Source organism: Coccomyxa subellipsoidea (assembly GCF_000258705.1).
Source record: "Coccomyxa subellipsoidea C-169, whole genome shotgun sequence".
Lineage (NCBI taxonomy): Eukaryota > Viridiplantae > Chlorophyta > Trebouxiophyceae > Coccomyxaceae > Coccomyxa > Coccomyxa subellipsoidea.
The window spans coordinates 2384507-2406637 of NW_005178039.1; the positions used below are offsets into that span (position 1 = coordinate 2384507).

General features: G+C 53.2%; 4 protein-coding genes across 4 annotated transcripts; 2 read left to right on the forward strand and 2 right to left on the reverse strand.

The window, feature by feature from the left end:
* Positions 1-4180: 4180 nt before the first annotated feature.
* On the forward strand, positions 4181-6783 carry COCSUDRAFT_52875 (hypothetical protein; the record flags this gene model as incomplete). Its single annotated transcript, XM_005649951.1, has 7 exons — positions 4181-4201; positions 5324-5392; positions 5499-5621; positions 5744-5803; positions 5922-6018; positions 6142-6290; positions 6415-6783. 7 exons carry the CDS (start codon positions 4181-4183, stop codon positions 6559-6561), a joined length of 666 nt encoding a protein of 221 aa, XP_005650008.1. The 3' UTR covers positions 6562-6783.
* Positions 6765-10859, reverse strand: COCSUDRAFT_28027 (Nop-domain-containing protein). The gene is made up of 13 exons (XM_005649952.1): positions 10719-10859; positions 10598-10639; positions 10424-10514; positions 10111-10219; positions 9946-10002; positions 9748-9838; positions 9473-9622; positions 9067-9228; positions 8652-8873; positions 8342-8509; positions 7738-7941; positions 7290-7547; positions 6765-7134 (listed from the first exon to the last, which is right to left on the reverse strand). The coding sequence occupies exons 1-13, from the start codon at positions 10794-10796 to the stop codon at positions 7102-7104; spliced, it is 1665 nt and encodes a 554-aa protein (XP_005650009.1). The 5' UTR covers positions 10797-10859; the 3' UTR covers positions 6765-7101.
* A 255-nt stretch (positions 10860-11114) lies between these two features.
* On the forward strand, positions 11115-16344 carry COCSUDRAFT_28028 (root hair defective 3 GTP-binding protein; the record flags this gene model as incomplete). Its single annotated transcript, XM_005649953.1, has 15 exons — positions 11115-11285; positions 11650-11931; positions 12048-12236; positions 12347-12437; positions 12555-12676; positions 12858-13017; positions 13182-13399; positions 13616-13726; positions 13840-13983; positions 14133-14288; positions 14447-14584; positions 14725-14955; positions 15145-15315; positions 15500-15746; positions 16044-16344. 15 exons carry the CDS (start codon positions 11115-11117, stop codon positions 16169-16171), a joined length of 2559 nt encoding a protein of 852 aa, XP_005650010.1. The 3' UTR covers positions 16172-16344.
* Positions 16345-18939: 2595 nt separating this feature from the next.
* On the reverse strand, positions 18940-21767 carry COCSUDRAFT_52878 (protoheme IX farnesyltransferase; the record flags this gene model as incomplete). The annotated part of the gene is made up of 6 exons (XM_005649954.1): positions 18940-19472; positions 19668-19942; positions 20228-20399; positions 20516-20742; positions 20958-21021; positions 21720-21767. The coding sequence occupies 6 exons, from the start codon at positions 21765-21767 to the stop codon at positions 19140-19142; spliced, it is 1119 nt and encodes a 372-aa protein (XP_005650011.1). The 3' UTR covers positions 18940-19139.
* Between the last annotated feature and the right edge of the window lie 364 nt (positions 21768-22131).

Genomic DNA, 22131 nt, shown 5'->3' on the forward strand with positions numbered 1-22131 from the left:
CAAGGAAGGCAGGGACGTCATGATCCAATCAAGGGTCTGACGTAATCCTTGGGCCCGCCGCTGCCCTGAGGGGTGCGCTGAGAGCCGCCGCTGCCAGCCCTCTGAGGAGTCTGCCCCGGCGAGCCCCCTGTTGCCGCTGTGCTTGCCGGCGGGGGCCCTCCAGCGGCGGAGCTAGTGGTGGCAGGAGGAAGAGCTGGCGCCAACACACCGCCAGGCACGCCCAGCAGAGTAGCAGCCGCCTGCGGACCGAGCCCCTGCAGCAGGCTCCCAGACTTGCCGAGGGTGCCCAGCACAGCCGGGGGGATGGCAGGGAAATTGCGCGTGCGCTGCAGCTCTCCAATGGTCGCCAGGATGGAGGCATTGCTGGTCAATGGAATTGCTGCAGGGGCGCTTGCTGCCGCTTCACTCCATGGCTGTGGCTGGCTGGCTAACGTGGGCGCTGACACAGCAAGAGAGCCGTGCGCGCCATTGGACTGCTGAGCGGTGGAGACTGGCGGGGCAATGCCCTCTGACGCCTGAGCAGAGGAGGCGGGCTGCTGTGCTGCCTGGGGAGGTTGCGCGCTTGGCGTATCCTTCTGCTTGCGCTTGTGAGGCAGGTTGACGACTCCATCAAAGGCCGCCAGCGCATACTGGCTCTTGCCCACGTGGGCAAACGCCGGCTCGCCGTTGACAATCTGTACGTTGCAGCACAAATTTAGCCAAGAAAACCTAGCTGCCACAGTGTGCATGTGCATCAAGAGGATTACTCTACGAAGCATGAACACTCCTGGATGGAAGAGAAGGTCCCACCTGTGAGACGTGGCTCTTCTTACTCTCTTTCATTTCCCAAGGTGTGTTGCCAGTGAGACCCATGTCATTTGCGGCAATGATCACACTTGGGATGGTCATCCCCTCCTTTCCAGCTGTCATCAAGACCTGTGGGCATTAGATAATGAGTGTCCCATTAAATCAACACCCGCCTAAGGCCTCATGTTCACGTTGTTCGACAATGTCCCCTCATGCAGCAAGAGGCGCGCACCGTGTGGACGATGGACTTTGCTGTTCCGCGCTTGAAAAATACCGAGGCTTCTGCTAGGGCATTGAAGTCAGCTCCCCCATCAGCAGCCATCTTATGTAACTCTTGCAGCCACATCCTGTACTCGTCATCATCCATCGCCGACACTGGCCTTGTGGCAGGATCAACTGACGCCCTTGCTGACCGTCTCACAGGAGCCTCCGCTCCTGCTGCATCCTGCCCTGAACTGCCTTCTCTTTGCTCAGGCGGCGGTCTGGCGCCCGCGGCTGCACCCGACTGCGGCCTCTGCTGCTGATCCCTCTCAGCAGCGTCAGGAGGGCTCTCCTTGGCGACTGCAGCTGCAGTGGCGGCTGCACCGCTTCCTGCAGCGGGTGCATCAGCAGCACTCTGGGGCTGGCCGCTGGGGGAGCGCTCTTTCTGTGCGTTGCGGGGAGAGCGGCTGGCGCTCGCGTCCTTTCTGGCGTACACCTTGCGCAGGTCCTCCTCGCTGACTGTGCCGGCTGGGAACATTGCAGCGGCCTCCCTCAGAATCTCACTGTCCGGGCCCAGGCTTCCACCCTCCAGCTGCACAGCCCATGCGCTTGTTGAGGTTGTGCTAAAGCAATCAGAAGACAATCTGAGACAACATTTGGGTTGAAGGAGGTCTGCTGAGGGAAACTCACAGATGCAGGAACAAGGAAGGTGTGTGTCCTACCAAGAGCCGCTTGCTGATGAAGCTGTACAGGATCTCCTCCAAGCCAGCATCCACAAAGGTGCCTGCCTGTGAAAGTTGAGGGCTGGCTGTGACAAAGTCATCATCTGCCTCCACTTCCATGCTGGCAGCCTCTTTCAGCCCTGCACATCAAACAATGACATCGTATCACGTACTTCCTATACAATCGACCTCACTTCTGGCAAATAATTGGACAAGAAACAAGCTGGACCTTGCACTAGGACAGACTGTCTGCATCTGGATATGCTTAGCGAGATACGGCTTGATCAGGCAGCCACCTAGCGTCCTTTTGGCGATCTCCTCTTTCAGTACTTTGTCTGCAGCTGCCAAGCCGCCGCGAGCACGCTCCCACTCGGTCTTGATGCGGACCATCAGGTTGGGGCGAGAGGTGAAGGGCTCCAGGAAGAGCATGGCAGCATCCACCGCATTCTTGAGAACAGCCTTGTCCTGGTCCGCCTCGCGCATGACTGCGCATGCAAAGCCGGGCAGCACTGCGTTGACCTGCTTTGGCATCGCTCTGTGGCCGTCCTTCTTTGGGGGACCGGCGGCTGACGCTGCTTCCCGCAGCTTCTCGACGGCGCCGGACACTTCCTTGGACAGCGCAACATCGTCCCCTTTGACACCTGCAACGAAGTAGATCAATCGCCATCCTAAACATTGATTATTCACATCCGCGCAAGAGAGACAATGTTGTCGCGAGGCTCTGCGGCTGCAGTGGAAGCCAAAGGGTCACAAGTAGCTCTGCTCACCGCCATTCTTGCGCGCGGCTGCTGGCACTGGGACAGCTTGGGGCAGACTCCAGTCTTGCTCCGCGCCCTCAGAACCATCAGTGCCCGGCGCAGCTCCACTTTCATCATGCGCAGGCTGCCTTGTATCTTGCATGCTTGTCTCTGCGGGCGGCTGTGCTGCTGCTGGCTCTGCCGCTGCTGGCTGGGATTTGGCTGCTGCAGGGTAGGCCTGCGTGGCTGCCGTGTTGGCTGCAGAATGCTGCACAATGAGTTCGGTCGAGGGGACAGCAGAGTGTGCTGGAGGCTCTCGTGCTGTGCTGTCACCTGCATGACCATATTTTCTCATAGAGCATGCACACTACCAACTGTTGATGCCATGCCAACAGCACCACATATATCAGTAGTAAAGGCATAACTATGCTGTGTGAAAAGTCTCACCAGCCGTTGTCTCTGTGGTTGCAAGCGTTGCAGTGACAGACGATGGGGCGTCTGTGGCGGCCTGTACTGTTGAATCCTGCTTGCTGCCTACAGCAGCCTTCTTCACCCTCTTGACCTTCGGCCCTTCCCCGGCAGCACCCTGCTCCCTGAGGCGCTTTGCCCTCTTGGCCGGTCCATCATCCTGGGCCTTGTCTGCCCTTCCCTTGCGGCGCTTCTTGGGAGGGGAAGGCCGGTCGACATCAACAAGTTCCCCCGTCTTCTCAATCTCGCCCTGAGCGCAGCAGTTGCGAGCATCAGAGTTCATGCTCATGTTGCTGCCACTGATGGCTGCATGATGCACAGCGGCCCCAGAAATGGACGGTGATGCTCACCTTGTTGATGAAGAAACCTGTGTACTTTGCCTTGCGGCGGTCGCCCCCATAATAATCTCGGAACTCAGTGTCATCAATGAACTCGTCGTCCATGTCATACTGGTCATCAAACCCTCCCACTGCCTCTGGCCCTTCCATATCCTGCACACACACGAAAAGCATGGCTACCAATCTGCATTTCTATGACCAACATATCAAGCAGGGGGATCTTTAGCAAAAGTGTCTTACCGATGCCTCTGCTCCCTCAATAGGTATCTCCTCTGCATCTTCCTCATCCTCTTCTTCCTCGCTCTCATCACTTACATCGATCTGCAGCCAAAGACACATTGATGTTGGCGCGTGTAGAGGTACATAAGAGGCAAAATGCAATCAATTTTTCCAGGGGCCACTGACCATGTACTGCTGCTCCAGCTTCTGGATGACGCTGTTGAAGACGCTTGGTGCCGAAGACTTTTTTGCAAACACCTGCAAGACACCAGGAAGTGTAACCAACATAATAAAAGCACGCAGTGTTTTTGTTGCCAAGTGATATGTACGATATTGTCGACAATGCAGGCAGCAAGTCTGCATCACCTTTGCAGGTACTTCTCCTCCTGCCTCCTCGGGATCCCTTGGCACTGGAGCCTTCAAAGCACCCCTCTCCTTCAGCAGCTGCGAGAATACCGTGCTTGTCAGCGATTGCAGCCCCTCCTCCATGGGATGGATTGCAGGACACTGTATGCAGTGAGCACCAACAAAGGTGCAATCTGAAAGGTGCAACAGATGTCCGTCGCATGCGAAGCTCTTGCCTTGCGCCAATTGACCTCGTACTTCCCAGCAGTCAGCTCCACGTAGATACGGCGTCCTGGCCCAAGGTGCTTTGCCGCATACTCTGACTGCTCTTTGAGAGTCATAGTCCCCTTCTCTGCTACTGGCGATGGTCCTGCTGCTGCAGGAGGTGGTGAAAGCAAAGCTGTGCTGGGCCCCTGAGTAGGTGTAGCTTGGGTTGTGTTGATCAGCTGAGGCACGATGCGGCGCTTCTGAGCCATGATGGCGGACTAATCTGGAAATTTTAATCGTGAATGACCAATTGTGCCTGTGGAGAGTGCAGCTTTAAGAGCTCTCCTGTCTCTTTACCTGATGTGCAGATCAGAAAATTGCAAGTCATATTATGCTCGAAATCTGCAGCTAGAATTGTATGCAATGCAAAGTTGTGATTGAGGTCGTTGCTTCCTTCACTTTGCTTCGTGTGCCAGTGTCGTACCTGATGAGTACTGACTGATGCGTCACTTAAAGAGTGCTCTCATCGTGTGCATCTATGAAAGGATGTGAGTCACAACTCGTAGGGATACAGCAACCTGTGGTCCTCCAAGTTTTCACCAGCTTGAGAGAAGCAAATGGTGATTGCCGAGATTCCAGCATGCGCAAAGAGGCAGGCAATAATCCAGCTGATCCTTCTGCAAATGGCAGACTGCACGATGTCCAGAACTTTCATTTCATCTGCTGGTCGTAATCCGACGATCATTACATCAGTCCGAAGGCATGCAGACAGGAATGGTGCATCACAGAGTGGCTCGATCTTGTGGCACGATAGACTCACAAGTGAACAGCAGATGCCAAGAAATCCTCAAACACGGCAGCGCTTTCGCCTGTCCTCGAAGAAGACACCTTATTGCTCCTCAAAGAAGGACAGTCGTGTCGCGAGGTTCGATCAATTCTCACACTACGACAGTGCACACAGAGTAGAAGGCTGATAACCCTGCTTTGTAGAGCATAGTAACTGAATAATGCCTGTCAGATTTGGGCTGATAAGAGTCCAAGAATATGACATGTCATTTTCTGGCCACTTATGGGCAGCATCTCAAGTTATGGACGGTATGGACTGCTATTGTTGTGTAGTTGTCTCCACGTTCCCATCATTTCAGAAGCTAATTTGATCTATGCATTTGCAGCGGAGTTGTATTCTGGAGCAACCGACCTGTGGATGCCAGAAGAGCTGCTTCAAAGCACAGCCAGCATTGTAGCAGCTGGTGGTGGTGGCGCTCCTGCAGCAGCCTCAGTGGGCTATGATGACCACAAGCCCCGCACGCCACCTCCTGACTTACCATCCCTCCTTCTTGACAGCCGCATCACTTACCTGGGCATGCCGGTGCGCTGCGCAGACATGTTGGACATGATTTGGGAGCAATTTCTCTTACCCTGTTCCTGTCCCTATGTGAATTCTGAGTTTGAGCTTGGGCAATTTTCTGGTGCAGCTTGTACCAGCAGTGACGGAGCTGATCATTGCTGAGCTGCTCTACCTGCAGTACAAAGACCGGACAAAGCCAATCTACCTGTACATTAACTCCACAGGCACAACGCGTGCTGACGGTGAAACGGTTTGTTGCTGCCCCCCAGTTTTTCCTTTGGACCATTATTGGGAGGATGCATGCTGGCTTCTTGAGCTCTTCCTTTTCTGTGTGTCAAGTTACTGCGCATGATATCTGTTCATGGGGCACAGGTGGGCTTTGAAACAGAAGGGACGGCAATCTATGACACCATGCAGTTCGTGAAAAACGAGGTGAGCCTGGAATTGATGATGGCGACAATCGCATCATAGAAACCGTGAGAACGGCATTGCTTCAGTACTTCAGTGGTCACAAATTGCTGCAGTTCTTTAATATTGTTCTCGCGCATAGGTGCACACTGTTGGCGTGGGAGTTGCAATGGGGCAGGCATGCATGCTGCTTTCAGCTGGGCACAAGGGCAAGCGTTTCATGCTTCCTCATGCAACAGGTGTGCACCTCTGGCAACTTGTCTGGCATCCCTGAAAGCATCTGTTGGTTGCACTTTTTCTTCTTTTTTAGCTTCTGTATGTAACAAATTTACTGATCTGATTTTGGTCTTTTGCCCTTCCAGCAATGCTGCAGCAGCCTCGTGTACCGCCAACGGGACAGCGGCAGGCAATTGAGATCCAGATCAAGTGGCGGGAAGTACTTGCTCAAAAGCAGGCGCTGCTGCGCATACTGTCCAAGACAACAGGCCATTCCGAGGAGAAGCTCGATAAGGTCAGTGTGTTGCATCAGCTCTGGATGATTTGGACTGCTTCTTGTTCTGGAGCATTTCTTTCCATCCGTATCGGGAGATTATATTGGAAGGGAGTACTGACCTTTCGCGTCCTTGCAACTGCAGGATATGCAGCGGCCACTCTACATGCAGCCCCCAGATGCCATAGAGTATGGCATCATTGATGGGATTGTGAGGCCGCAGACTGACATCATCGATGACGTCATGAACGCGGATCAGTGGGACAAGCAGGCCGGTCTTGTTGCGCGATGAAAGGCATCTTGCTGGTATTTGTTGAGTTGTGCGCACTCAAAACAACCAAGGAAGAGCCTTTGCACTGGGCACATGGACTCTGAACTAAATGTGATGTCCAATGCTTCCATATCGGCTGACATGACACCACCTTTTGGATTTGCCTTGTGATAAATAAATTCACGAGGAAGGCTCGTTGTTTGGTTAAAACTGAGGATTGTGTTGTCAAGTCTTCAGCTATTTACATAGACTCTGAAATCAACTAGTACTTGCATTCACCTAGTACTTGCAATGACATAACATTGGCTTCACACAACTCACTCACCACAGTGAAGCAAATGAGCTGGTTCTTGTGAGACAGTCTCGTGTCTTGATCGCAAGAAAATTGTCTGTAGAACAAACATGATCTTTTCTCCAGACCCCGACTCGAGTTGAGAGCTCAGATGCATTCTCCATGGATCTTTGTAAAATTGCTCTTAGCAAAACCACACACAACTGCATGCAGTCTGGCAACCAGTCAATTGCGTTGCAGGTCACACTGAGGAGGGTCCTCAGCAACACTCAGGTGCTCTCCACCTTTGCCTTCTTCTTCTTCTGCAAATTTAAAAAGAATCATAAGATGAGCATCGATTAAATGCATGTCTGCATCGCCATTGATCATCTCTCTGCATCATACCTGGAATTGTTGGCCTGAAACAACTGCTACAATGAAGAGCAAGTCATCAAATGTTGTTGCTGGCATTGCTTACCTTTTTCTCAGTGCTGGGCGCTGCATCACCGTTGACTGCTGCAGCATCCTTCTTTTTCTTCTTCTTCACAGGCTCTGCTGTCTCTGCAGCATCTGGCGGAGCTGCCTCCTCAGCGCTCCTCTTCTTCTTTTTCTTCTTCTTCTCGCCTGTCTCCTCCCCGCCGTTGATTGCTGCAGGGGCTGCCTCTGAGGGACCGGCCTCTGCAACCCCATTGGGCTCTGCCGTGGCTGCCTCTGCCTCTGCGGCAGCCGCCTTCTTCTGCACACACATAACACTTACATTCAACAAACAAATGTCGTTTTCAGAGTCCCAAGACCAAAGCATGCGGTGAAAGTCTTATTGAAATGTGTGGAGACCTCAGCAGAGCAAGCAACTCTGCCCATGCGCAGGCACCAGACAAAGAACAGCATGCCGGCCATAAATATACATGCCCCCATGAGCTACCCACCTTCTTCCGCTTCTTCTCCTCCTTGCCGGCGTCAGCGGTGACGTCAGCGTCCGGGTTGTATGCCTTGGCCGCGGTGATGAGCGCTGGGCCGGCATCCCCCTGCCGCGCCGCGTCGTACTTGGGGATGCTGCCCTTGTCGGCGCGCGGCTTTGCGCTGTCCGATGCCAGCATCTTGCCCTCCAGCTGGCGCAGCCGCGCCTCCACCTGTCGTGCATGCGCTTGTGACGTTAAGCCAAGCAATTGCAAGGACCTCTCCGCAAGAGCAGGTGCATGCTGGACGTTATTGACTGCTTCAATACAATAGCTTTCCTGCTGATTGTATCTTCTTGCAGAGACAGGCATTGGCTGCATTGCCACGTAGCAGCAGCACGCAATCAAGGAAGCAGTACAATGCTAGACATCAATGTGAGGGAATTGTACCACATGTCGGTGCGAATTCGAGGGCTAGTGCATCATTTCCTACCCGTCCCCGGAGATCTAACACCTTTGATGTTGCCTTGTTTCAAAGCCGCACGGCCTTGTAAAGCAGGCCGTGGGGTTCTGCCAAAGGCGTTCATGAGAAGTGGCCCTACTCCCTACTACAAAAGTGAAGGGACTTGCGTACCTTTGCTCTGCTCTCCAGACCCACGTGTGCATCTGCGACGTCTCCTAACGCGTCCACGCGAATGGAGAGGGCGCACTTTGCGGCCAGCACGCGACTGATCTTGCCCTTGTGCTTGGGCGCCGCCTGCCCTATCAAGCTGGCGTGGAAGATGAGCCCATACTTTGGCGTCTGCACCACAAAGAATTTTTTTTGAGCTTATTCTGATTCACGCGCACAGAATTCAGAATTCTAGTATTCTAGTATTCAACCTGGCCTGACGCGGTCATGCAACGAGGACCAGACAACAGTTGTAAGAGATCAGGGGTCTCACCTCGTGCTTTGTCTTGAGCGCTCTGAAGAGGGCCTTCTCCGCGCCCAGGATCTGCACTGTGCTGGCAGGCGCCTTGGCCAGGTTGATCAAAGAGCCAGCGTGAGCAATGAGGCGCGCGCCGACGAGCTCTCCCACCAGTACTGTCAGGTTGGGGGCGATGGCCATCATCCGGCTCTTCAGGTACTCGTACAGCTGCGCCCTGTACTCTGCCAGTGCAATCACCTGCCGATCACCACAGTGTATGGTTTTTAGTGCAATTCATGAACAGTGGCCCTCTGTGAAGAGTCCATCACTCCTTTGATGGGCATTCCTCCTTCTAGACTCCGTGCAGGTCCCACAGCAAGATGCTGTCAGAAGAGCTCCTCAGCTAATCAGGCAAAGCTGTTGCATCCAACCTATTAAGGACTGTGCGCACCTGGTCGCAGAGGGAGATGATGTTGAGCAGGTCAACAGGGCTGATCTCTGTGCCCATGGAGATGACTGCTGTCTCCTTCAGCTCCTCTTCCACTTCTTCCTCCAGTGGGATGCCCGAGAAGTCCTTGTCCACTGCGTTCTCGCGTGTGCCCATCAGCTTGATCTGCGCCAGCAAGCCTCACCTTGAACGCGCCCATGTCCACATTTATTATGGCACTCATCAAAGTGGCATGGCATGGCATGGCATTGTTGAGATCTGGGGGCCACACGCCCATGCTACCTGTGCAGATACTGGCAACTACTTGCGCAAGATCCCAGCGCAAAGAAATCAGAGGCTTGGCATAATTTTATTGTTGTCTCTCTCTCTCTCTCTCTCATGAAGAAAATGACTGGCAGAGGAAGCGCACCACTTTGGCGTAGACAATGTTGTCTGTGACGATCTTGGTCATCTCTGGAAAATGCCAGCCGTACCACTCGCGCACCCGCATCGCATATGTGTTCAGCTCCTTGTCCAGGTCATCCAGCAGCCCGATGGCTTGCACAATCATGGTGTCAACCTGCATATGAGCATCAAACATTAGTGTTGAACCATCTAATTCATGAGGTCACCAGGGGGCAGCTGGCAGAGTCTTTGATCGAGATGGAAGGGCAAAGTGACTGAAACGGCATCCTGACAGCCTACCTTGTCTGGGCTGAACTTCAGCTTGTACCGTGACAGGCTGTGACTGAGACCCAGAGACATGGGAGTCAAGTCCTGGCCGCCAGCAAGACCACTGCAAGCACAACGCACTGCCTTCAGCTATGCACAGAGTGCAAGAGACATTATTCTGGTATGCTACTAGCAAGGACGGTACTTGGAGGCGTCGGGGAATGTTCACACCTGATGAGGCCCTCAATCTGACTGCGCACGCCTCTGGTCAGCTCTTGCACCCCATTGCTGCACATAGCACAACATGTCAGCTCTTTCTACCAGGTGTCCAAGCAGGGCACTCTCAGAGCGCATTGTTGCTAGCCATGCATCCCTGACAACCTGCATCCTCCTCACCTGTAGATGCAGGGGATGCCAAGCTTCTCCTTGATGATGCTGCCCAGCTTGGCATCTGCCACTCCGAGTGTCTTCCCATCCGCATTCTTCTTCAAGAACTTCTTCAGATCTGCACAAGGAATTTGGTTGAAAGGCCAGAAGCTGGAGCACTGCTGTGCTGGAGCACAGCGTGTGCGATGTACAGTCTAGCTTCAAGAGAGCAGCCAGGTAGGCATTCCAGGGCTTTTGCCAACCCACATCCACAATGAGACATTATCCATCTTCTGCAAAGTTTATTATTACAGTTCAACAAATGTGGTGGAGGTGCCCTCACCTTTGCTCAGCTTGCTGTCTCCCAGAGCAGTTGCTGCTGCCAGGGCATCGATGGTGCTTTCAAACTTACTAAAAGCCTTCAATTTCACAACCTGCATCCGGATCACAGCAATACGTCATTAACTGTCTGTTCAGATCTGCCAGATGAAAGCCAAAGTACAGCAGGAAAATTCACCTTCTGTGCTGCGTCCAGAGTTTGAAAATCCTGCCATAAGTCCTGCGATAACAGCATGCAATTGTTAGATTCGATGGTCTCTCGCTGCACAGAATTTGATGCATTTGAGGAGCCGTCTCACCTCTGTCTCCTGTATCTTGTTTTCCTGCAGTACTTTGAAGAGCGCGAAACCTGCTGCCGTTTCGAATAGGAGCAACATCTTGATCAAACTTGTTCCCGAAAGGTGTGGAACTTGATAAACCCAGAACGATGAGAGTATTTTCGATCTTTCCTGACGGCTGACCAGTTCAGGCTACGGCATGCCTGCGCAGCTGCACTTTCGGAACTCCGTTTACGGGCCCAAAATCTGCAGGCCTCGGTCCATGGACTTCCATGGCCGATTTCCTTACCATTCTGTGACAATACCAGACACACCAGAATGCACCAAAAGATGTGAAGCTAGATTGTAGACGATTGAAGAACTATTTACGATATATCTAGTGAGAGCTAAGCTTTAGCTGGTATCAACAATTGTACGATGTCGTCGACAGGTATCCTGCAGGTGGTCAATGGTGACGGTGAATTCAATGAACAAGGCGTCAATGACTTTGTGGAGCGGCACAACATAAGGGATGTTGGAGTGGGGTACCAAGTGGTGGCCATCACTGGTCCTCAGAGCAGTGGCAAGTCGACACTAATGAATGCCTTGGTGAGTGACACCATTCCTACTATGTGTTGAAAATGAGAAACTTATTGATACAATCAAGGATAGGGCATTGCCATCGCGAGTCAATAAGGTAGATTCCTTGTCAGCGTACCTCAAACTTCCTCAAATGCAGGTGCTGTGCATCGTGCTGGCTGATGTAATTAGAAGACTCGCATTTTGCTTTTTGCTGCCCATACCTAAGTCCTCCAGCCGTCTTGGAGGCATGTTCGTGCGAGGCATAGTGTTCACTGGTTTCATCATAGCTTCCCTGTCCCATCAAGTAACCTGCATCCGGCCCCAGCACCTCAATCTTGCTGCATTGATGATCAGTACACGATTGGGTGATATGATGGTGTCCTGGTCGCAGTTTGGCACCACTTTTGAGGAGATGGATGCCATGAGCGGGAGGCGCCAGACAACAAAGGGAATCTGGCTGGCAAAAGGACAGAAGATCGAGGAGCCTTCCACCCTCGTCCTTGATCTGGAAGGTAGCGACGGGCGGGAGCGCGGCGAGGACGATAACTCCTTTGAGCGTCAGAGCTCGCTGTTTGCTCTGGCGGTGGCAGACGTGCTCCTTGTGAACATGTGGGCCAAGGATGTGGGCCGTGAGGCTGGTGCAGGCAAACCACTCCTCAAGACAATCTTCCAGGTGACATCATGTCATTATTGTCCTTTCATACAAATAACCTCACAGACTCTGCAAAGTATCTAGAGAACGATCGACCAAATCACCCTGGCGGTGACCATGTCGAGTGTTGTTTGCAGGTCAACCTGAAGCTGTTCACTCCTGCGCCCAACAAGCGGCGCACAGTGCTGCTGTTTGTGTTCCGGGACCGCACCAGGACGCCCCTGCAGCGCATCATAGAGACTTGGGAGGAGGACTTGAGGCAGATGTGGGTCGCCATCACCAAGCCGCCCAACTATGAACAATACTCATTCACAGATTTTTTCGAGGTCAGTGCTGCCGCAACCCTGCGAACTGTGGATCTGTGCTTTCTCGCCTCGTGTGAGCTTTTCTTGAATTCTTTGCCTATCACTGAGCTTCTGCGTTTGTCCCTGGGCAGGTGAAGTACTCGTCGCTGCCCAACTTTGAGGAGAAGGAGGAGGACTTCCGAGCAGAGAGTGTCATATTGCGGAGGCGCTTCTCTGAGGAAGGTGAGGCTGAGACAGATCCTTTGTTCAGTCTCGGTTATCCTGCAGTGCCACATACTATCCTGTGACTCCACTTGCCGTTGGCACTGTTCCATGTTTTTACGAAGATGCTGTACGCAGGAGATGACACTCTGGTGCGGGTGAGCAATGACAAGCTGCCAGGCCACGCGCTGGCCCTCAGCTTGCAAAAGGTGTGGGAGATCATACGCGACCAGAAGGACCTCAATCTGCCGGCCCACAAGGTGCACTCCCCCTCTCCGCAGGCAGCCCCTTGCCTGCAGAACTCTAGCGGATAAGATGCCACATAGCAGGAATTGCATAATGGACAAGTCTTGCTGTGCAGATAAAAATGCTTGAAAGGAGCGCCAGTAAAGGCCTACCATTTCATGCACAAATTTCCGAAGCGGCTGTGCATATTGGCAGGTAATGGTGGCGAACATACGCTGCGCGGAAATAATGGAGGATCAGCTGCGCGCCCTGGCGGAGGACCAGGCCTGGCTGGGGCTGCGCCAGGAGGCTGCCACTGGCCTGGTGCCCAACTTTGGCACACGCGCCGCCGCCTTGCTGGACTCCTGCCTGTCGGGTGCACCCCGCTTACACTGCCCTATCCTGTGCTGCTTACCCTGGAATGTTTGGAACAGAGCTTCGTCTGATGTGTCTTTCCGCATGCACTTCATGTTATTCTGATCACAGATGCGGCGTACTAAATAGGCAAGGCAGGTCTTCTGACAGCTGTGGCGGGTGCAGGGTATGATGAGGAGGCCAGGTATTTTGAGGAGACTGTGCGGCGTGCAAAGGAGGAAGAACTGATCGTGCGCTCGCAGCGCCTGGTGGCGGCTGCTTTCGCAGACCAGCTGGGACTCCTGCGGCAGGCCGCCCTGGCGCGCACTGTTGCAGCGCTGGCCCAGCCTGACGCACAGCATGAATTTGCTGCATGCGCCTCCAGGTGCGCTTCCGCTGTCAATGTTTCTTAACCGCGCCCAGTCACTTCATTTTGTAGGCATGGCCTTTTCATCTACAGCCTAGAGGATGGACGATCAGCTCTTATTTGGATTTCTTCCAATCAACAATATGGTGTCTTGAATCAAAGAGATGTCATCCTTGCATCGACTTCCAAAATTTCTTTCCTGAATGTGGGCTGCTTCAACAGGAGCAAAGTGGATGCGCTGGCATTCTTCCAGGAGGGCCTGAAGGCTGTGGTGGTCTCTGGCACCAAGTGGGACACAGTGGAGGTTGTTGAGCAAGTGTCACGCGACATCGATGCTCACATCAACAACCTCCGAGCTCAGAAGGTGGCCATCCAAAATTTTTTTTTTTAAGGCAATGAGAGATTCTGCTACGTGGGTATACCGTTTGTAAGTGCCCCTCGTGTAAGTAGTTGGCAACGATTTGTGGATCTGCACAGGTGGCTGAAATTGGGTCGAGGGCAGAGAAGAGCCTGGTGGCAGGCCTGGCTGGCCCTGCCAGCGCACTGCTGGACAGCTGCCCCTTAGACCTGTGGCCGCGGCTGAGGCGACTGCTCGCTTCCTCCCTGGGGAAAGCATCCCAGGTACCATTCTCTTCATAGTCAAGCTGCCCCAATATCGTCATGTCCGTCTTCTCTGCTCACTATGGATCCTTCATAGCGGGAGTCTGTGGAAGCTACAACAAAATTGTGGCAGTCCATTTGGAAGAGAAGCATGGGATTTCTGGCTGCAGGTGGTGGCGGAGGGGCTGCAAGGATATGAGGTGCCAGGGCCGGACCTGGACGCCCTGCAGCAGCAGCTGGAAGCCTTTGGACGGGCGCGCGTCGAGTCTGCAGCGCGCGAGGCCGCCCACACCGCCCTCCCCCGCATGAAAGAGCGCTTTACTGAGGTGCGCTACAACTCCTTGAGGAGATCTTTATATTGTGCATTATTAGGTGGAAGTCTCCTTTTCCATTGGAAAGCCGGAGTAAGAGCTCTTCCTGGATACTTTCAGGGCTGCAATATGACAAATTGGATGGAGGATGAGGATGTGTGGTGGGTGTGCAGGTGTTCTCGAAGGACGAGGGGGGGATGCCGCGCAGCTGGGGTCCGCGCGCCAACATCCCTGCGGCCAACCAGAAGGCCCGGCTGGCGGCCGCGCAGCTCCTGGCCCAGCTGGCAGTCATGCGCGTGGACAGCCCACAGGTGCCGCTCTCCCTTGTTACTTTCCTGCTACATGGTTCTGTGCCATCTGTGTGAGACGCAACTCCTGTATTGTGAGTAGGACAGAGAAGTCTAGGAGACAAGAAAGACTGGTTCTGATGTGCTGTCTCTTGGTGGTGCAGGAGTCTGAGGCGGATGTGGTGGAGAGGGCAGTGCTGGAGCATGCAGGGGAGGGACCCAGCACCAGCGGCGGCGGCGAGCCCAGCAAAGGGGCGGCGGCTGCAGGCGCTTTCGACATGGTGGCCGCGTCAGAGTGGCCGGCCCTTGCAGAGGAACTGGTGCTGCTGAGCCCTTCGCAGTGCCGCACTCTGTGGCGCCAGTTCTCATCAGACACCAGCTACGCCGTCCAGCAGGTACCATACTGTCCCACAACAGAATGTCTCCGCGCAATTCGGCTTACTCCCTTTTTTTTTCTTTGATCTTTAAGAAAGAGGGCTTGACCTCAGCGCATCGACTCACCCAGGCCGAAAGGTGCCCTGGTGCATTTCAGACTGTCTAATTGATGGAGGGAGGATGAAGGGGTGGATCTCTACGTATTGCAGGCTCAGGCGACGCAGGAGGCCAACCGAGCAGCGAGCAATCGCTGGCCGCCCTTCTGGGCCATCGCGGCCATGCTCGTGCTGGGCTTTGACGAGATGCTCGCCGTCCTGTACAACCCGCTCTGGCTCATCCTCGCCCTCTTCCTCTTCCTGTTTGGGAGGACCGTCTACCAGGTATGAAAGCTGCCTCTCCCTTGCACGCAGCACCTGCATGTCTGACTACAATGACAGCTTGCCTGGTAACTGCGAATTGCAGGTTGTAGCGCAAGCAGTGCTACATTTTCTGGTTCTTTTGGCCATTCTTCTGGTCTTCAAGCACACTGGACTGCTGAAGGAAGATGCCTTTTTCTTTGTGCAGGAGCTGGATGTGGATGCGGAGATGCAGAGGGGGCTGCTGCCGGGCGCGGTGGCGCTGAGCGGCAAGTTTGTGCCGGTGCTGCAGAGCGTGAGCCAGCGCACGCTCAACACCGCGCGCGAGTTCCTGGCCGATCCGAGCGCGCTGTCGGAGCGCGTGCACGACGGCCTGGCCGCCACCGGCAACGCCATGCGCGAGCACATCGCGCCCGACGCCCACAGCGCCACTGCCGGCCCGGGCAGCACTGCAGGTGGGGCCCAGATGCAATCGCAACTGCGCTGGTGGATCACTGTATCGTTGCTGCATGATGATCACTTTCGAGCCAGGCCTTCATCTAATCTCTGGCGCTTGATGATGAGTTGGATATTGCATCTCTTTTCCCTTGATTGTCTCATGCTTTTTCCTCCATTAAGCCAAATTACTGTGTGGCACTCGTCTGGGACTCTCTTTGTGTCCTCAATCAACAGCCTTGCTGTACAGTGCTGGTTGAAGCACAGTGGATCATTGAGTGCAGCTTCTGGCGGGTGATGGGAAGTGCGTGGTGCAGGCGCAGGCGGTGCGAGGGAGGCATCGCGCAATGGGTTGAGCGAGGCGGGTGTGCGCAAGCGGCGGGCTGGCCTGGGCGATGTGGAGATGACGGAGCGGTCAGAGCAGACAGAGGCCATGTTGCAGTGAAATTAGGGGATGCAGTGCACACCATCAAGGCGCCACTGAAACCGATAGACACAGTGAGGTTAGGACATGCCCTTGGAGTCATGGTGGTCCATATGGGTGGGTTATATTTACGTGATTGTATGGTAATATGACGGGTTCCCTTGTCATGTCATGTAACCTTACATATGGTGTTCCTCTTCTCTTGAGTGCCCATATGTGAGCACTCAGCGGACAGCGTGCATTCAAGAGCTTGCTGCTCACGAGATCCTTGGCATATTGCAATGGCATTATTGCATGGCACCCCTCGATTGTTCTCTTCTCACGTTTCCTGCCTAGATGCTCACCCCAGAGCTCCTGGAAGAGAGCCCTTCTGCAAAAACTGCAACCCAAAGACCACAATGCTCACAAGGAGGGTAAGGTACGAAAATCCCTCCACTGCGCCCAGGAGACCTGACGGGCCGGCCGGCAAGCCCGAGCCTGTGCGCGCCTTGGTTGCAAGCGACCACCCAACAATTCCCAGAATGGCCAGGTAAGAGATGCCTTCCGCAGCTCCATATAAGCCTGCAATACAGATAAAATCCCAGTAAGGCCAATAGCCTTCTGGATATAAGCATGTGATCACTCTCATGAGAGCTTTATCAGCTGAACTGCAGTACCTCCTGGGCCCTCGGGGAGACCACGTCCAGTGGTGTACAGCGTGTAGTCAGACAGCAGGACCAAGGGGTTTGACAAGGCTCCAAGAGCAATGGCAGCTGTGCCAGCAGTCCCAATGTCTTCAGCATCTGCTGCCGCAGCTGGAGCTACTCTGGGACGTCTGACAGTGAATGGGCGACCTGCTTGGTAAGCAGGCATAGAATCCTTACAGAAGGCACTGGACCATTGTCAGATCAGCTTGGCGTGAAATGCATTCCGATGCTTTGGAAAGAACATTCGGTATGTAATGACTTATTCATGTCTAGAATCCCATGAGGAAGGACATCAAGGACAGAGAGACTCACTCCTCAGGCCAGAGACGCGCGAATGGCCAGATATCCAGGTAGAGGATGGTCGAATAACACCATAAGTAGATTGAGTGCACATCGACATGAGTCCAGTCTCCCTTGTCAAGATTCAAGGTTGTCGAAGTTACGATAGAAGGCGGGCTGATATCAGTGCTTATAGCTTTGACGACAATCAATCCTACAGAGGTTTATTTAAACCTTTGACAACTCGAACACTCGAATTTACTGCAAGATTTGGATTGTACGATGTTGGTGTCAGCACGTGTTCAGGGGAGCTAAATTGCACAAAGCAGGGCCCCACATTCGTTCGTGCCTCAGAACGTATGAAAGGAGTCCGGTTTCTTCCAGATACTTACAGCGAAAAAATTGCCTTGGGTGCCACATCCGTTGCTACCTTCAGGTCACACACCTCTACAGAGCAACTTGGTCGTGCATGTGAACAGGACACGATGTGAATGCAAGAGGATGGGTGGTGACCCTAGATCTCCGGATATGATTTGGTCACCTCAACTGCAGCAACTTTCTGTTAAAACGAGCACACTGCATGAGAAAGAGCAAGCAGCTTCTCAAATGGCTGAGCACTACTGCAGAGGATATACGAGTGGGAATGACCTGGAGCCCTGGCGTACTTGTGCAATCCTGAAAGACTTTCTGTTGCCTCTTGACAGCCCCATGTTCCCACAAGAACAGCTGTTTGCGCAGCAAATGCTTCGGCCATCATAGATGCCCTATATTGGGTCTCATCTGGACCCCTGGGTCCGACATCCTTCCTTGAACTGCCGGGGGGCCAAGGTGCTGGTATTAGCCAGCTTGAAGGTACACTTGTGTGGCCCTACTGTTCCCCAGAAGATCGGGCCTGGCTGGCACATCAGTTCTGCATCTGGGAATTTTAGTGTGGACTGGTTATTGGCGCGCGATGCTGCTGTCTTTACCAGTCTGTCTTGTCTTCTCTGTGCAGGTTGTGGCAGATGATGTTGCAAGGAAAAAGTACTTTGGAATACTGCTCAATGTCTTTGGGTCAAGCGTATATAGCCGTGGAGTTACCGTACTTGCCATGATCTTGCAGGCTGAAGATACTAAAAGGTCTGCAAGGTGACCTTCCACCTTGCCATGTCTGTCTAAGTAAGTCTTTAGTGTGTCGTGCCACTAAAAATTTCTGCACATGCTGGCAGAAATGCACCACCCCTCACAGCGCCTGGTACACCCCCGAGGAAGAGCAACATGCCCGGTGCTCTGCAATCAGTCTCAGGTACAGCGATAGATCAAGGAAGAAGGGGTCTCATCTACTTCTGTTCCTTGTCATGATAGAATTGCGCCCTCCAAACATGTCAGCTTGAAAAGTGCAGAGCTTTTGGCTCTCTGCTCAGGGGCATCACCATTGAGGGATCATGAGTGGTAACATGAAGCAGTGCGGGTCCTTGACCAATTGTGAACCTTGACTGTGGATCATACTATATTGGGAGCCATCCACAAATGCTTCGGGCTACTGGTTCGGGCTACTGGATGCATAAATGGAGATGTGGCTGCTTGTTCCTGTCCTCTTATTTTGCAAAGGCCTTCGGTTGCCTGAGTCTTCGGAACATGAGAGGGCATTTTGAGGAGGACACATCAGTCAGATTAGTGGTCGGACCAATTTTCCGAGGATAGAAAATTTTGTAATGGAGACTTGTAAGCAAAGTTGTCGGTGCAGTGGACCGGGTGCGCATATCCAAGACCTTGTAAATTTTCAGAGCCTGAATAATCTTGGAGATAACACCTTAATTTTTGACCCCCACCAGTAAATATTGATATTATTGCTCACGGTTACAAAGCATGCATGAGCAAGCAATTCTTTGGTAGTGGAGTTTCCGGAGATGGTGCCAAGCAAGGTTCCCATATTCTAATCTGATATGAGATATCTGTATGCATACCTCGGGTCCCAAAACAGAACCTTGGCAGCATTCTTAAAATAAAATGCCTGCAGACGTAAATTGTTGTTTCACGCGATATCACCTGTCTTTCTCTACATCAGCGTTGTCACTACTAGGCCCCTCTGCGCATGCCACCTTGGAGGGGCATCGTAGCTGCAGCGGGACAGGAAGGAATGGGAAGGGAGCCACAGAAATGGCCCCCAGCATTGGAGCCCTGCTGGCACCAACCTCGGCTGGTGCCCCTCTCCCCATGGCATGATGCAGCGGGACGCCCAGCCTGAGCACTGTCTGCTGCGAGCTGAGAGCCTGCTTGTCCCGAGGGATGCGGTGCAGCGCCATGCCGGCCATAAACAGCGGCAGGTGCAGCAGCGATGCGCGGAAGAGCCTCCGCGCAGCCGTCGGGCTGGGCGTCTGCAAGCCACAAAATGTGCAACCTCAGCCAACACTCTGCGTGAACGGGCTGCTCCTTCTGACAAGGGACAATCGGATACTTACCAATGGATGGGTGTAAACGAATGTCATGTAATAAGTTCCTTAGAAATCATTCAAGGCCTCAGGGTCCAGAGAATGTACATCAATCTGCAGGGGCCTAGAGAGGGCAGGCACCTGCAGGAAGGAGGCTGCAGTGGTGGCCATGATGCCGGTGATGATCGCGCTCTCATACGCGAATGCTCCTGTGGTGACGCCGAGGCAGGCAGCCGCCGCGCCCAGGGGCATGAGGTAAAGGCAGTTGCGCAGCGCGCATGCCGCCGTGCGCCGGCCGGTGGCGTCAAACAGCGTCAGCATCTTGTAGCCGCCGCGCGCATAGTCCGCTCGGCACAGCCACGCCAGCGACAGAAAGTGCGGCAGCTGCCAGAAGTAGAGCGCCGCAGCCAGCACTCCTGCACGACCCATCGCCGTTATTGATCATCCATGCTGCCGGAATTGCACTTTTTTACAACAGTAAGTCATAGAATCATTAAATGGTGAAGTGACACTGGTGGGTGCAAAATATCAGACTCATAGAGTCAGTATCGATTCAGTCACAACGACAAATGCTAGCCGTGTCAGTGAGATCTGCTCAAATAAAGAGGGCTGTCCAAGCTCTCAGCAAAGCGCCGAGCAATTGAGCAGCAGCAGAAGCTGCTGGCAATTGAGCTGTGCCAATAAGATGGAAGGGGCTGCACCTGCTCCAATGTCCAGCTGGCCCGCAGCTGCAGCCCAGCCCATGAGCGGAGGTATGGCGCCCACCACCGCACCCACCCAGGTGTTTGCCACGCTCACCACCTTCAGTGGCGTGTACACGGCCGCATACAACCCGATGTTTGCAGCGCCCAACGCTGCAGTTGTGGCATTCGCCTGCGCGAACACATCAAGATATTGCAATTGAGGAGATGAGCAGATATGTCGATCTTGCCACTCGCGATAGAGAGTATGGAAACCAGTGCGTGATATAGAGCTCAAGCTCAACATACCTTGTAAGCCAGGATAGTGATGCCTCCGACTCCCATGACCCCAGCAAAAGCCAGCGCATGCCTTCGCGACAGCAGGCCAAGAGGGAGTGGCCGTCGCTTTGTCCTCTCCATCAAGGAGTCTGTTACCACTTCGTACACCTGGTTCAGTGTGTTGGCAGCAGCTGCGCAGGCAAAGGTGCCCAGGGACGTCCAAGCCAGCCCAGCCCAGTCGATCTCATCTCCACTGCCTGTAATCATGCAAGGCAGACTCCTTGTTTTGCTTTTCTTGTTACTTCTCATCTTCAACAGGGCGAAGGCAACGGAACTCGCAGAGGACTTATGACCACGCCAACAGCACGACAGGTCACACTCCGAAGATGGTTTGCTTTACTATTGAACCTGCTCCTGTGCCTTGCAACAGCAGGAGTTCACACGATCTGCTTTGCACAACTTTGTAGCGTACCTGCTATGTAGCCAGCAGCAGCAGTGGAAACAACAAGAGCACTGAGGCGGTGCTTTGACAGCTGCTTGTACAGCTTTATCAAAACTGATACTGATAGCTGTTCTCTGCTGCTCCCTGCCACTTCAGCTGCAGTAGCCGCTGAGCAGTGCGCGGAGGAAGCAGCAAAATATCGAGAAAATAATAAGCACCCTTGCGTGACATGCTGCTGTGAGCTCTCTGCCAACAATCCCCTCAGAGCCCTAGGTATGTTGGAGGCTGCAGTCTCAACACTGCACGCTTGATGGAGGGTGGCAGCTCTGAATCCAAACGCTGTGAGATGCAATAGCTTACGCATCTAGTATTCAGAGATATTCCTATAGATATTCTTGCGTCTCAAATTGTCTCTCAATTGTCAAAGCAACAGGGCTGGATCAGCACCGCTGAGATTCAGTGTGTTTTGCTCATCAAAATCGTCTCTGCAAGAGTATCTCAGCCAGACGAAGAAGGCACATCCAAGCGTTTGACTATTTGTGGTTGAACAACTGTTGAAAGGAAGAACCGAGGCGGCGTTGTCACAGAGGATACGCTAAGGATGGGATTCCTTCTCGCTTTTCCTCTTCTTTTCCTTGTTTTCGAAAATGAATGCACGCTCATAGCGGAATTACTCATCCACAAAAGATATCGTGAATGCTGATCACTTCACAAGGAATTGAGCTTTAGATTCAGTTCTCTCCTGACATAAAGACTCGATTTGGATACAAACATTCGGAATCATGCACTTACAGGCACCAGAAAGCTTGCAGATTTCACCTTTTCGTGCAGCTGTGCCATTCAAGGCAGGCAGTCTTAGGCGATGCCGTAGTACGACCGTTTCCCTTATATGCCGTCAGATGGAATATAGTACAGTGACTCGACGGGACACTGTGAGCATAGCTGCAATAAGTACAATCCTGCTCCCCAGTTTAGCATTCTTTCAGTCAAACGAAGCTCAAGCGATCGGGTATTTTCGCATTCCTCTCTTGTATTCTACTCGATCCTGATGTGTCCTCAACAAAATTCCGTGCAGAGTTTTCCACCGTTGTTATTTGATTTGGATACATCACTTCAGATTTAAGAAGGAGCTGAAGAAACGGAAGGCAGACCTGAGCGAATATGCCACGTCAAGTACGCCTCTGAATGTGCCGTTTGTGCTTGC